Source organism: Ranitomeya imitator, chromosome 1 (assembly GCF_032444005.1).
Source record: "Ranitomeya imitator isolate aRanImi1 chromosome 1, aRanImi1.pri, whole genome shotgun sequence".
Taxonomy (NCBI): domain Eukaryota; kingdom Metazoa; phylum Chordata; class Amphibia; order Anura; family Dendrobatidae; genus Ranitomeya; species Ranitomeya imitator.
In genome coordinates, this window is record NC_091282.1 from 1,174,205,319 (window position 1) to 1,174,221,067 (window position 15,749).

The 15,749-nt window shown below is 44.0% G+C and overlaps 1 protein-coding gene across 2 annotated transcripts in view; it reads left to right on the forward strand.

Moving 5' to 3' along the window:
• The window catches only part of FAM184B (family with sequence similarity 184 member B), a 137,297-nt gene that overhangs the window by 72,413 nt on the left and 49,135 nt on the right, over window positions 1-15,749 (forward strand). For both annotated transcript variants that reach the window (XM_069744693.1, XM_069744694.1), the window contains exon 2: window positions 13,615-14,379. In XM_069744693.1, coding sequence (XP_069600794.1) covers window positions 13,615-14,379 — 765 coding nt within the window. The remainder of the gene's footprint in view (window positions 1-13,614; window positions 14,380-15,749) is intronic.

Here is a 15,749-nt window from a genome sequence, read left to right on the forward strand (position 1 = left end):
TTGAAAAGCTGAAATAAACTTCGAGGGGATAAAAAGGGGGAGGCACCGAAAAAGGTGCATTATTTTGGGAAGGAATAGCATTTTCGCCGTTTGTATGCGGGCCATCCACAAGAGGGACGCACTTGATAATTGCTCCATGCCCTTCCTGACCTCCGAAAGAGTTTCTTCGCAATTCGCACGGACTATGTTATCTAGCCTAGTTATCCTGATGCCTAGGTACGTAAAGCCCAAGGGAGCCCAAATAAACGCATATTGAGATTGAATTTGAATCAGAAGGGGGGCGGGGAGGAAAAGGGGGAAAATTGTGGATTTGGTCAGATTAAGCTTATAATATGAAACCGCCGAAAACTCAGATAGGATGGAGGTGATCGCATTCAGTGAAGTTAAGGGTGAGGTGCAGGTCAGGACCACGTCGTCGGCATAGAGACCGATTTTGTGTTCAGATCCCCCCACCGCGATTCCCTTTATGTCCGCGCTCTGCCTGACCATGGCAGCCAAAGGCTCCATGACCAGAGCAAAGATGATAGGGGAGAGGGGGCAGCCCTGACGAGTACCATTCCGAATAGGAAATGTCTGAGACCCGAATCCTGCCGATCGAACCGACGCGCATGGATTGGAATATAATGCCATAACCGCTCTGCCAATCTGCCCGGTGAGGCCAAATCTCTCCAGTGTGAGTTCAATATAACCCCAGTGCACCCTGTCGAACGCCTTTTCGGCATCAAGCGACAGGAATACACTGGGGAGGCTCCCCCTCTCCACCACATCCAAGAGATCTATCAGGCGCCTGGTGCCATCCCTGGTCTGTCTGCCAGGAACAAACCCAACTTGGTCGGGGTGGATGAGACCAGGAAGAACCGAGAATAATCTATTGGCCCAGACTTTTGCATAAAGCTTAACGTCGCAGTTTAAAAGTGCTATCGGGCGGAAGTTCCCCGGAGATGTTGTGGGTTTCCCTTGTTTGGGGAGAGTCGCAATGGAAGCCTCCAACCCCTCAGCCCTAATACTGCCAACCGACAACCAATTATTAAAAAGGCGCAAAAGATAGGGCGAGAGGACAGAGAAGAACTGAGCATAGTAAAGGAAAGAAAAGCCATCAGGCCCCGGGGAGGAACCCTTATTGGCCTCTCTGACAATCTGCGAGAGTTCAGACTCGACAATGGGAGCGTTTAGGAAAGAGAGCTGCTCCTGGGTGACCGAGGGGAGATTAGCCCTCTCCAAGAACGCCAAAATTGACTCCCGCGAAGGCTGGGGAATCCCTAGGTCAAACCCGAGGTCATAGAGCGAGGAATAATAAGAAGCAAACTCCTCAGCAATCTGAATCGGGTTGCGAACCTGGGAGCCGTCCTGCCTGAGCAAGAATGGGATCTTGGATTGAGCCTCTCTCTTCCTAACACGTCTGGCCAGAACAGCACCCGCTCGATCCCCCATTGTGTAAAATTTGGCTCTAGTTTTCCTCAGGGCCTTCTCAGCTTTATGGAGGAGTAGATTGCGAACATGCATGCGGGCTTTAGAAAGGTCAGAGAGAAGCGCTGGAGTAGGAGATAGTTTATGAGCAGACTCCAGACGAGATAATTCGTCTAGGGCTGAATGGAGGGCCGCATTGTACTTCCTCTTAGCCTTTGCCGCCAGCTTAATGAAATGACCCCTAATTACCGCCTTGTGGGCGAACCAGAGGGTGTCGTCACCTATGTCAGGAGTATCATTGGAGGCAAAAAATTCCCCCAAGGCCTCCTCTATACATTGGGAGTTGGATTGGTCAGCAAGGAGATGGGCGTTGAGACGCCAGTGCGCAGGGGGTCTGATGGCCAAGGGGTCTTTCAGGGTAAGGGACACCGGGGCATGATCCGACCAGGTGATACTGCCAATATCCGATGAGATGCAGTGAGGAAGAGCCACGTCATTCACCAGCACAAAATCAATCCTGCTATAGGAACCGTGTCTGGGAGACAAAAATGTGTAATCTCTCTCACCGCAATGCAGATATCGCCAGACATCATGCAAGTGGAAAGAATTAGTTAGAGGCCCGATCTCGCATCTAGTCAGGGAAGAGGCAGAGCAGTCAAGAACTCTAGACATTGGGGCATTGAAGTCACCAGTAATCAGTTTGTGACCGTGTTGGATATCGTGTAGAGTTTTGAAAACGCCCTCCAGAAACTTAAGCTGCCCTACGTTAGGGGCGTAGATCGAGGCAATAGTATAGGGGGCATTATTAATAAGGCATAGAACCACAATGAATCTACCCAGCGGGTCCGCTATAGAGCGAACCAGCTGAAAGGAGTTGGACCTGCTGAAAAAAATGGCTACTCCCGCCTTTTTTGACGGGCCATTGGCGAAAAACTGATGCGGGTATAAACCTGATTGCATTCTGGGATTATCACATTCCAGCAAGTGTGTTTCCTGCACAGACACAAAATATCATGGCGGGTTTTGCCCAACTGACGCCAGACCACAGACCTCTTGCCCGGCGAGTTGAGGCCATTAACGTTAATTGAATACAGTGAGATACTCATTGAAAAGGCATAAAAACAGTTTTACAATCCTCAGACGCCGATAGCCTGTGCAAAGGCATAGAAAACATGTGGCCAGTAGGCTAGGACATAAGTAAGGGCAGACCGGGAGCAGGGAAGAGAAAAATAGGGAAACAAACAAGACATACGACAAATAAACCAGTGGACCGAGGTCCATTCAGGGATACCCTGAGTCCAGAAGGTGAGAATCAGAAAAACAGTTCACCTATGGGGCAAACAAATGCTGCGGGAACTCTCAGGAGAGAAACCGACGCAGCTTAAAAAAAAGAAAAAAGAAAAACCAAGTGTATCCGTGCGGGAAAATAGCCAGGAACCATAGATGCAGTGGGCTCAGGCCACCTCCCAGTCCGGTGTAATGCGGGCCCTGAGACCTCCGCCAGCTCCAGGCTTAGGAAGGTTTACGGAGATCGAGGTGTCTGGAGTCAGGAGTCCCCATTTAGAGAGAGCAGAAGCTGCGTGGGATGGAGTTAGGCAGGTGGTGATTGATCCGTCTTTGCGGATGAGCAGCTTGGTAGGGAACCCCCAACGATACAGGATGCCCTTCTCTCTGAGGATGGTAGTATAGGGGGCAAAGGCCCTCCACAGGGCCAAAGTACCCGGGGAGAGATCCGGAAAGACTGAGATGCTTGCAAATCTTTCAGGAAGAGCTGGGTTCCTCCTCAGGGCCTGTAGAAAGTCCTCCTTCATTTCGAAAAAGTGTATGCGTGCCAGCACATCTCTGGGGATGGAGGGCCCCAGGCCGGAGGGTTTAGGGATCCTGTGCACGCGGTCAATTATGAAGTCCTTTGGCGCGAACTGCGGTAAGGCTGCCGCCATAAAGTCCTGCAGAAATAGCTTCAAATCCCCTGCCAGGACAGATTCCTCAATGCCTCTAAGTTTGACGTTATTTCTCCTGGACCTATCTTCCAGGTCCAGGGCTTTAGAGTGAGTTTTAGCGGCCAGGGTTTGCAGGGTCTCATGGGCGTCCCAGAGCTCGTTATGAGAAGAGACCAGCTCCGCCATCTTGCGTTCCAAACGGTCCGTGCGATTACCCAGCTCCGCCACCTCCCCTCTTAGCTCAGCCAGCATAGTGCGCATATCCTCTTGGATGGAGGTTCTGAGGTCTCCAAGTAGACCTTTGAGGAGAGAAGCGGTCACCGGACCGTCGGCCGAATCAGACGCCGTACCGCTTGAATTCAACGCTGCTCCGCCTGAATGCGACGCTGCTCCGCCTGGATGCGACGCCGCAGCGCCCGACTGCGATGCCTGAGCGTTGCGTTGTGAAGAGAGGGAAGGCCTGGGGGAGGACGGCGCCATCTTGGATTCCGGCCGTGGCTGTGGGGTGGCCGCAAAGAAGTCAGGAATTCTCCTGGAGGGGTCACGGGTGCCAGCTCTGGATTTCCCCATACACTAACCGACGCACCGGGAACCAGTACCGATGTCGTGGAGGCAAACGAGGACACCGGAGAGGTAGAAATGTGCCGCTTTAAGGTTCCTGGCTGAGGAGCTCCCGCTCTGTGCGACCTACTCCATCGGCAGACAGGCCACGCCCCCCCAGTTCTGATTGTTTTTGATCCTCTGTCGACCTCCATACTTTCTGCTCCTGAGATGTCTCTCTGAGACTAAAACCTGACCACTAGCATGTGAGAGAGGCTGAACACTTTATAAGAGGAAGACGCACTCAGGGATGGCGGAAGGATGCAGGTGTACACAGACATAAATCCTACTTCATTCACAAGGAGGCAATGAGCTTGAGGCCGGCGTCACACTCAGCGTATGCCAATACGGTCCGTATATTACGGCCGTAATACGCTGAAAAGTCCCGAAAATAGTGGTCCGTAGCTCCTCCGTAGGCAGGGTGTGTCACCGTTTTTTGCGCATGGCATCCTCCGCATGTAATCCGTATGGCAGCCGTACTGCGTGTTTTTATCGCAGGCTTGCCAAAACGACATACGCCTATACAAGGGATCCATGTGTTAAAAAAAATATAAAAACATACAGTATGTACTGTCTATATATATATATATATATATATATATATATATATGTCAGTAGACACATATATATATATATATATATATATATATATATATATATATATATATATATATATATTATTCCTTCATACAGCGCGAGATAGCAAAAAGCCGGTAATTCAATTACCGGCTTTTGCTTTCTCCTTCCTAAACCCGACATGATATGAGACATGGTTTACATACAGTAAACCATCCCATATCACCATTTTTTTTTTGCATAATCCACACTACTAATGTTAGTAGTGTGTATCTGCAAAATTTGGCCGTTCTAGCTCTTAAAATAAATTGTTAAATGGCGGAAAAAATTGGCGTGGGCTCCCGCGCAATTTTCTCCGCCAGAGTAGTAAAGCCAGTGACTGAGGGCAGATATTAATAGCCTGGAGAGAGTCCATGGTATTGCCCCCCCCCCCCCCCCGGCTAAAAACACCTGCCCCCAGCCACCCCAGAAAAGGCACATCTGGAAGATGCGCCTATTCTGGCACTTGGCCACTCTCTTCCCATTCCCGTGTAGCGGTGGGATATGGGGTAATGAAGGGTTAATGCCACCTTGCTATTGTAAGGTGACATTAAGCCTAATTAATAATGGAGAGGCGTCAATTAGCTCCCAGGCTTTCTAGGAAAGTTCCCACGATCTATGAACAGCCAGCAGAGGGCGCCTCACCACAAATAAAGCTAAATATAGATCATTGACCTATATTTAGCTTCATTCCCCGGGGTTTTGCAGCAAGGAGCAGCCTGCATTAGCGGAACTCCTTGCTGCAAAATGTTTTAACCCCTTCAGAAGGATTTACATCGTTGGACTTTACAGATCTGTGGAAGGTAAGTATATTGTTGGTTTATTATGTTTTTTCTTTTACAGAACGAGGGTCTTCAGTGATTGGATTGGGCGTTAAATAAAATATTACAACAACCTTTGTTTTTATTTCATTAAAATAATTTTTAATAATGTGTGTGTGTTTTTTTAACCCTTTCATTCAATTGGATTAATAATGGATAGGTGTCATAATTGACGCCTCTCCATTATTAATTAGACTTAATGTCACCTTACAATAGCAAGGTGGCATTAACCCTTCATTACCCCATATCCCACCGCTACACGGGAATGGGAAGAGAGTGGCCAAGTGCCAGATTAGGCACATCTTCCAGATGTGCCTGTTCTGGGGTGGCTGGGGGCAGATGTTTTTAGCCGGGGGGGGGGGCAATAACCATGGACCCTCTCCAGGCTATTAATATCTGCCCTCAGTCACTGGCTTTACTACTCTGGCAGAGAAAATTGCGCGGGAGCCCACGCCAATTTTTTCCGCCATTTAACCCTTTATTTTAAGAGCTAGAACGGCCAAACTTTGCAGATACACACTACTGACATTAGTAGTGTGGAATCTGCAAAAAAAATGGTGATATGAGATGGTTTACTGTATCTAAACCATGTCTCATATCATGTCGGGTTTTAGGAAGGAGAAAGCAAAAGCCGGTAATTGAATTACCGGCTTTTTGCTATATCGCGGCTGTATGAAGTAAGAATATATATACATATATGTGTCTCACTGACATATATATATATATATATATATATATATATATATATACCTATTCTATGTGTACATATTTATTCTACCTATTCTACTGTAAGCTGTCAGTGTGATTTTACTGTACACCGCACTGAATTACCGGCTTTTCTCTGTAACAGCACTGCGTATTTCTCGCAAGTCACACTGCTGGTCCGTGTGTAATCCGTATTTTTGGGGCTTCCATAGACTTTCATTGGTGTTTTATTTGCGCAATACGGTGACAAACGCAGCATGCTGCGATTTTCTACGGCCGTAGAAAGCCATATAATACTGATCAGTAAAATACGGCAGATAGGAGCAGGGGCATAGAGAATAATTGTGCCGTATTTTTTGCGAGTTTTACGGACGTAGTTTCTGCGCTCTTACGTCTGTAAAACTCGCAAGTGTGACGCCGGCCTGATAGTCTCACATAAGGCAACAGGTTGACTTGAACAGACGCAAACAGTGAGCACGTACGACAATTAGTTGAGGGTTTGGAAAGGCCCCATTTTCATTTTGAATGAGGTTCTTCATCATGATCTCAGCAGCTCAGCTTCTGCTCTGTGTGTCGGTCACAATACCTCTTACGGTCATCTCTCAATGGCAGCAATAACCTGCAGTAGCCGGTCTGGTCACTTTGCACACTTTGCACACTTTTGTAGTCTTCTCTTCACAGTCACCGCACCACAGACCCTAACATGGACACAACAGTTGTGGTATTTGACATTGCCTTCCATACTCCTTTGGTGTCTCCTTGCTCCTCTCTAGCAGCAATCACCTCACCCATTAGAGGCGGATGCTCTCTTTATAAACAGGAATAACCTTACTCCTCCCATCTCCCCTCTGTTGTGACAATCATCATCTTCTAATGGTGGCCTCTCTCTTACAAAGTGGTGATGTCCTCCATCTTGGACAAACTGCACGCTTTGCAACTCAAGCTAGAATTTCATTGCACCTCTGTGACCATTTCTAAGCCCTAGGTTGATTACTCCTTAATAGTGAGTGCCTACTCGCCTCTCTCTGCAAGCTACAGTAAATTAGTTGCTGAAGTTCTCTCAGTACCTCATCCTTCAGTGCCAGTCTGCGCTGTCTGTTTGTGACGCTATAAAGATGGGAGGACGCACATCAGGCTGACTCCATATTGACCCATGACCCAGTTGATTCACCTGCGGATTAGTGCGCATTTAACTTTTAGGACAAGACCCCACATCTGGCGATACCTCAGACGCTTTGACCCACTACCAAGCAACATACTACGTGAGGCGTTTCTAGACCCATGTGGGTATCTTCCTTGCTAATGTTGTCGCTCATTCACATTTTTCATTGAGGCCTACCAGGGCTGTAATAGTGCCTGCCTAGCAATAGTTCACTGCTTGCAGTTTTCAACACAATATTGCATAGCATAACTTTACGTGACAATGACAGAACCTTGGTAACCAGCAGGGTCATAACTGTCAGATGTTGCAGTCATACCCGGGCCTCGCAGTCATACCCGGGCCTCGGAGCATAGAATGGGCCGTGATACTTGAGGGAAACATCTGGGGATTTTGCATTGGGCCCATGAGCTTGAAGCTATGCCACTCGAAACCAGAGAGTACTTCCCTTCCACTGCAACAGTGTCAACATTAACTTGTAGAAATTATTAAAAGATATTAGACCTCAAGATGGAGGCTTTTCTACCTTCTTAAGGTTCATCCAAATGCTACAGATGACTTCCACCCACAGTGCGTCAACAGCTTCAAAATAATTATTCACGTATGAGCTGTCATTGGTTTTCCACAAATAATTTTGGCCATGCAGCTATCAGGAGCATGTGGGTACTCTCTTAAAAGCAATCTGTCACAATTTTTTTCCACCTAATCTGAGAGCACCATATTGTAGAGACAGAGGTACAGAGGTCTTGATTCCAGTGATATGTCACTTACTTGGCTGTTTCATGTTTGTTTTGATAAAAATCACTGTTTTATCAGCAGGAGATTATCGATAGAGGATTATTAACTCTACTGCCGAGTACTCCTCTATCTTAAATAACTCTGTATAACTCCGCCCCCACCACTAATTAACAGCTTTCTGCCTATGCGCAGTGTACACAGAAAGCTGTTAATCAGTGGTATGGATGGGGTTATACAGACATGAACATTCAAAGAACTGGTACATCTGCAGCAGATGAATAAAAACTGCAGCGAGCAGTAAAATAAGTGACGCACCGCTGGAATTAGAGTCTCTGCCCCTACATCATGCTGGTCTCAAATGGGGGAGCAAATATCTGGTGACAGATTCCTCTTAAATCCAGACAATCACTGACTGTATGTAGGTTGAATAAATAGAAAAATAGTAATATTTTTAATAAAGGAAATATCACTACCAAATTTTAGATATCCCCATCATGTTTGATTAACTATTTTTTTTATATCAAATTTACATTTTGAATGAAAATCCACTTCAGGGTAAAATGTCAATGAATAAGTTATTTGCAGTGGGACAATTTTGCTTAGAAGGAATCACATATGTCAATATTATTTCCTATTATTCCATCCACAGTCTATGTATACAGTGCACACTGTACGTGTGGTGAATGCTGGTATGGAGCTATTGTCTGGAATGCTTCATATGTTTAACCAGACTGCAAATAGAAGTCCAGACAAGAAAAAAATCCACGTGCTACCTTTATGCCCAGAATGTACACACTAGTGATGCGTGCCAGCTATTTCTGTCTGTTTAGAAAGTACAATGCAATATTAAGCAAAGTGCACTGGTCGTGGCCCTAAGAAGAACTTACTGTGGAGACACGGGGGTCAGTGGGTACCTCGTCTTTAGAAAGACCACATGGACCAGGTCTCACCCCACTGCACGCACGCTCTCCTTTCCCATGGGCAGAATGCTACTCAGACAACACAGGGTGACGGTAAAACAGCGTGACAATACTTTATTGAACCACTAACAGGCAGCGGCATATATCATAGTCCCTGCAAATGCACAAGATGGTGCCAATGACTAAGTCTCACCCTTCCGCCAGCTTGCTGGAATTGAAGCAGCTGTGACTTCGGGGCTTCCAGGGCCAGCTACGCTAAGCAGTGGCACCCTGTTTTTGGCAGGCACCCACAGAGAGGAGGTAACGACAAGCTTAGGTAGCTGACAGTTCATTGAGGTGTGTGGCCCAGTGACCCGATTGTCCCAACCTGCGTGCTCCAAACATCTCCATGAGCTCAGTGACGGGCAGTAGATCAAATCTGTATTTTGTAGGCCTCTGCTGCATCCACATCCTTGGTTCCAGGATCAGCCACACTCACATCAGGGAACATCCGGTTCATTTTAAGAAGATCAACGTTGCCGGACAGTTCAAGTATATCAATATTTGGCACGCAGTATCGAGCATAGCAACCTCCAGTTCCATCAACACAGTACATTTCAAGCCTTTGCTTCCATTCATCTCAGATTATCTCTATGCTTGATTCTCCTGTCAGCCTCTGGGATTCCCTGTCCGGCCTCACAGCATTGCTGAGATCAGTAACATCTCCCTTTTGCGGTTCCTCTGTATGGAGGGGATTAAGGCACTTTTCTCAGTGCCTAGTTTGGACGTAGGCCCCGGACATTGCAGGAAGGTCTGCAGGAAATTTGGTACAGTCTCATGCTGCCAGAACAATATGTACTCCACAATTCCCCCAGTCAACTGCTCCTTGAACTTGATTTTCTCATGAATCTCACAATCAGGAAATGATTCCCTTTTCTACTTGGCATATCCCCTCATATTTTGGGCTAATCCCAAACATTTAACTGTATCCTAAAATATTCCTATATTTTACACACTATTAGGCCCACCTCTGCCTATGTGCCCTATTTTTCCTAGCTATTACTACCTAAATCCTAGCCTATATTCTATACTTTCCCTACCTCTGAGCTGAGTGCACCAGAGTTATCTTAGCCGTTACCCTGCAGTACCGACACAGCAGCATCAGTACTTATTACACTTTGCATTAGTTACAACACAGTCTATACATGATACATGTAGTGATGAGCGAGTGTACTCATTGCTCGGGTTTTCCCGACCACGCTCGGGTGACCTCCGAGTATTTATGACTGCTCAGAGATTTAGTTTTCCTTGCCGCAGCTGAATGATTTATGGCTACTACCCAGCCTGAGTACATGTGGGGCAAGGTAAACTAAATTTCCGAGCAGCATTCTCGGAGGTCACCTGAGCGTGGTCGGGAAAACCCAAGCAACGAGTACACTCGCTCATCACTAGTTACGTGTCATCATAAAACGCAATAAAACCGTAGGTCAATATTCACACTACACATTTTGTTGTCTTCAGCGGCAGGTACACGAGCGTCTCTGTCACACCCTACATATACAACAAATCATAAGTGCAGATAAAATAACACACGAGGCTTCTTTGCAAATTTTCTTGATTAAAAATAAAACCCACCACTGTAGCTGCATGTGACTGCATTGTCACGTGCTGCATGTAAAGCATGTGCACAGCGTGAAGCATCCAATGTGATGTGTGTTATATGTACAACAGACTGATTACAGCTCTGTTTTGTAAGTATCTAACACTCCATAATCATGGCTCCTACTAAATACATGGCTAGACGTACGCTAAAAAGAGACGAACATGAATTTTGATGTAACTAGAGATGTGCCGCCTGGTACAAAGCCAACACTAAGCAGCTAGCGCAGGGCACAGAGGTAGAATTTAGTAAGTCTGGATATTTATGTCATGGTCAAGCATGTTACGGCATTGGATAAGAATAGAGTTGGAGCACATCGACTAGCAAGAGACACTGTGATGCTGACTACTCACGGACAAGCCATGATTTAGAGTAGTCAAGGAGTCTGAGGTCAAGAGCCAGGAGGGTATGTTGTAAACCGAGGGAAGAGTCGAAGGCATAGTCAGGTCATAGTCCGGGGTCAGAATTCCAAGGTTAGAGTGCATCAAGGCAAAAGGAGTGATTAAAATGGAAAGTCAGTAGGCAAATCCAAGGTCTGGCAACAAAAGATCAGAATATCTGAGTTCAAAGCACAAAACAGAGAAAACATTATGACTGGAAGCCTTCTGGGACTGACAGCTTTGTAAAATATCTGTGAAATAACTAAGAACAGGGAACACCTGAAGGAAGCTCAGCACCTCCCAGTATCAAATTGGACGGTTAAGCTATCAATCAAAATACTGACAGCTCAGTGCTTCCCTGCACTAGATTGGACAACTGAGCTGTCTATCAAAATACTAACACTCAACATGCCCCTGCAGTAGATTGGATAAATGGGCAGTCAATCACTGCGACAAGACACACTGAGCGTTGGAATCGTGACACCCAGTCAAGTCACCAGGTCACTGAGCCCTGAGAGCCCCCTCCTACCTCATCATCTCCGTCCTTCTTTTCAACTTGGCACAATGTCATCTTGGGGCTCAGAGCATGTGTGATGTTGAACCACATTGGTTATTGAAAAGCAAAGCCACAAATGCGGGGAGGTAGGAGGCGGTTGTAGGTGCTCTCATCCAGCAGTCATAGACTACCGATTTTGGTGTTTCAATTAATTTTAAAAAATGTTGATTTTTTCTTCTATCTTGTAAACAAGATCGCAGACCAAATATTTAACTACAAGGACAGACAATTCAAATCAAATACAAGTATATTACAATTGTAAAAGTTAAATGTGGCCGCCACAAATCATGAATGGCAGACCATTCGGAATACTGAGTAGAAACCAAAGAACCAAATATATTTAATTCGAAAAATAATATAAGGGAAAAATTAGAAGAGACAAATATTATATGAGAAAAAATACCTTTATTGAATATAAGTGATAAAAAGTGGCACTACAACGTGTGCCTGTTCTTGGAGAAATACTAAATATGTGCTATAAAACAATCATATATAAAGAAATATATATATAAAAATATTCTAATAAACCTATAGCACAAAAGAGAACGGACACAAAAAAAGGGGAATTTGGAAACCATTGTGTAATAACAGACCAATTAATCACTTGGACCATAAGGCGTGCAGCCATGCATATAGAGGCGCATATATGTATATGAATACAGATAAACAGCCAAAATTATGATGATTTATATAACTGTACACTCAAGGGCATATATAAGTGTGTAAAACTGAGAAGCAAGATAGTGTGAACTAAGTGTAGATATATGCAAAAAAATATATAAAAATATATATAAGTGATCATGTGTTAAAAAAAAATAATAATACCAAATATATATATACACATAAACATATATATATGTGTGTAAATTACCTCAAAAAAAGTGCCTCAGTGCAGAAAAATGTGTATATATATGTATATATGTGTGCCAAGAGCTACTATAATTGGCAGCGTTCGCATAGGTTAAATGCTATGTGCTCACAACACATGTGAAGAACGCCAGGCTCCAAGTGAGAAAATATATATATTAATAATATGAATGGTCACTACCTTCAAGGGTCCGTTCCTCCAAGCACAGCGCACCCCGACGCGCGTTTCAGATATGATCCTTCGTCAGGGGATCTGTGTTAATAAAACAAAATTAGAAATTTTGTAATTTTGAAACAGGCCGTTGGGGCCATTTTAGGTACATATTCCCTGTTCTTTCAGGAAGAATTTTCAGCAGTCTTTTTATCATCAGAAACAGAATTGCAATGACAGATAATATCTCTATACAGGGCTAATAACACAGGATCCTCAAATCGGTGATATCACAGCTGACCCTGCGCCCCCTCCTTTCACACTGACATTTTGCACACGCTAATTAGATGCTTCAATACTAAAGATAGGGTCTGAGTCAGTCTATTGCTGCTAATGTACATGTGAATTTCCTGAAACATTAGGAAGCAGGAGACTAAAAAAAGAACAGTGGCCGGTGTGAAAATTGCATGATTTCTATTTTTAAATTTTTTTTTTGTTTTTAATTCAGATTATGATATGAGAAAAAAAAACTTAGATTTTTTAAAAAAAAATGCATTTTAAGGGAACCTGTCACCAGGTTTTCTCAATATAAAGGTACAATAAAAGGTCATTCTTGGATTCTGCTGAGGGGGTTGGGCACATAGTTACAGCTTATTAAAATGCTGTAAAAGCGGCCTTAAAGGCGATGGCTGTAATTTATATTAGCAAATCCTGGTGACAGGTTTCCTTTTACATAAAATGCTAAAAAAAATAATTTTCTGATGATACATTTCCTTTAAAAAGTTGCTTAAAATTTATCATTAAGCAACATTTAAAAAATACGGAGTATTGGAAATAAAGAGTTAGTGAAAAATATGCTATATTGGATGAATATGGACCATTGTTTTACACGCACATGGACATTTTGGTCTGATTGTAGAGGTAGTAAGTCACCAGTCGGTACCAGTGCTGGTTGGGCTGACATTGGGCGCTCTACCATACAGGTATAGTGACTCGATATGAAGAAGAGTAACGTTTTGCATGCCGTATTATACCGAAAGGATCAGGATGTAGTTGCGCCATATTTATCCTAATAATGAATGAATTCAGTCTCTGTCCTTTATTCTTTTTCTGTAGGTAATTTATTCTTTGAATCTCAAGATTGATGAATACGAAGTGAATATTCTCACTCTAAAAGAAAGCCATCAGCATGAGATTGACCTCATTTCGAGTGATAAAAAGGAAAAACTTCTCCAATACGAGAACCTGATAGAAGAGGAGAGGATCCTGAGACTGCAGATGCAGAACCTTGAGGAGGCTCTGGAGAAAAATAACGTGACAAAAGAACAAAGCTTAGCCGATCTTGCCATCTACAAAAAGCAGTCAGAAGAAAGGGAGCTTAAGGCCCAGTGTGAGCAAGCTGAAAGGATGGCCGCCTTGTCCAAGGAAATGTTCTCCATGAAGACAGACTACGAGAACCGTCTGCAGCAGCTCACAGAGGAGGCCAACGCTCTAAGAAAGGAACGCGCCTTCAGTGACCAAGAGAAGTCGGTGGAAAAACTGAACGAGAAACTTAAAAAGGAAATCCAGGTGCAAAGCAAAGAAATAGAGAATCTAAAGACGCAGAACCGCAAATTAACAGAAGACTATACGGTGAAGACCAGCAAGCTCCACAGCAGCTACGTCAAAGAGAAGGAAAACTTGAGAAAAGCTCTGCAGCAGTCTGTGACAGAAATGATAAAACAGCTTCAGCAGAAGGAGCACGAGCAGAGGAAGGGTAGTCAGGCGAAGGAAGCGGCCACGCTACAGGAACTCCAACAGCTGAAGGAAGATCTGGAGGCCAAGGAGCTGGAAATCCTGGAAGCCAAACAGCATTCTCATAAAATGAAAGACATGGTGCAGGTAACAGCGGAGAGATTACTGGCACTGTCCAACCATTCCTCCCTGCTGACTACAACTTAAGCAGTTTGGATCCGGGCCATTTTCCGGCCTTTCGGACCAGACCTATTTTTGAGTTTTATCATACATGTCCTTTTTACAGCTCTAAAAAATCTTTTAATTTAGAAATACAAATATTTTTTGCCTCTTTTTTCGCAAATACATGGGGCTTAATTTTTATTATTTTGCTGATTTTGGGGGAAAATGTTAAAAATAGCAAATAGGTGTCTATTTTTCAAATTATATATATATATATACATATATATATATATATACTTTTTTTTTTTCACGACCACAAAGGACTACAAAGGAACATATGAAATTGTGTTACTTTTCCATATAATTTATTTGCATGCATTGGACATGTTTTTTCAATGGGGACAGGGCAATAAATGACAATTTGAACTGCCAGGATTTTTTTTTTAGTTTAATTTGTTTATTTTTTTCATTTACATAAAACACCGTGCCCCCTTCCCCCCCCCCATTTGAGGGCATTATTTTTGTTGCTGATTTCAGGCTTCTAGCTCCATAAGAAGAGCTGATTATATCTCCTAGGATGCTGCTCCCCACAGCTCCTGATCCTTCACATGATCACTTGGTCTAATCTGTATACACATCGATTGTTCAGCGTTGTGTGCACAGCGATCAGGAAGGCAGACATGATCATTAATCACATCTAGCCTTGTCTGTGTGGAGTCTGGCTGTGTCTGACAGCCGGCTTCCTGTTCCCACACACTATCAAGATTTGATAATCTGCAGTCACATAGGCGTGCATGGAGCAACCATAATCACCACTCAGTACACAGTGAGTGGCAACTGTACAATGCGTGCAGAATTATTAGGCAAGTTGTATTTTAGAGGTTTATTTTTATTATTGATCAACAACTATGTTCTCAATCAACCCAAAAAACTCAGAAATATCAAAGTTTAATATTTTTGGAATTTGGAGTTTTTTTTTTTTTAAATTTGGCTATCTTAGGAGGATATCTGTTTGTGCAGGTAACTATTACTGAGCAGAATTATTAGGCAACCTAATAAAAACCAAATATATTCCCATCTCACTTGTTTATTTTCACCAGGTAAACCAATATAACTGCACAAAGTTTAGAAATAAACATTTCTGACATGCAAAAACCAAACCCCCCAAAATTAGTGACCAATATAGCCAACTTTTTTGATGATGACACTCAGCAGCCTTCCATCCATAGATTCTGTCAGTTGCTTGATCTGTTTACGATCAACATTGCGTGCAGCAGCCACCACAGCCTCCAGACACTGTTCCGAGAGGTGGACTGTTTTCCCTCTGAGTAGATCTCACATTTTATGAGGGGTTC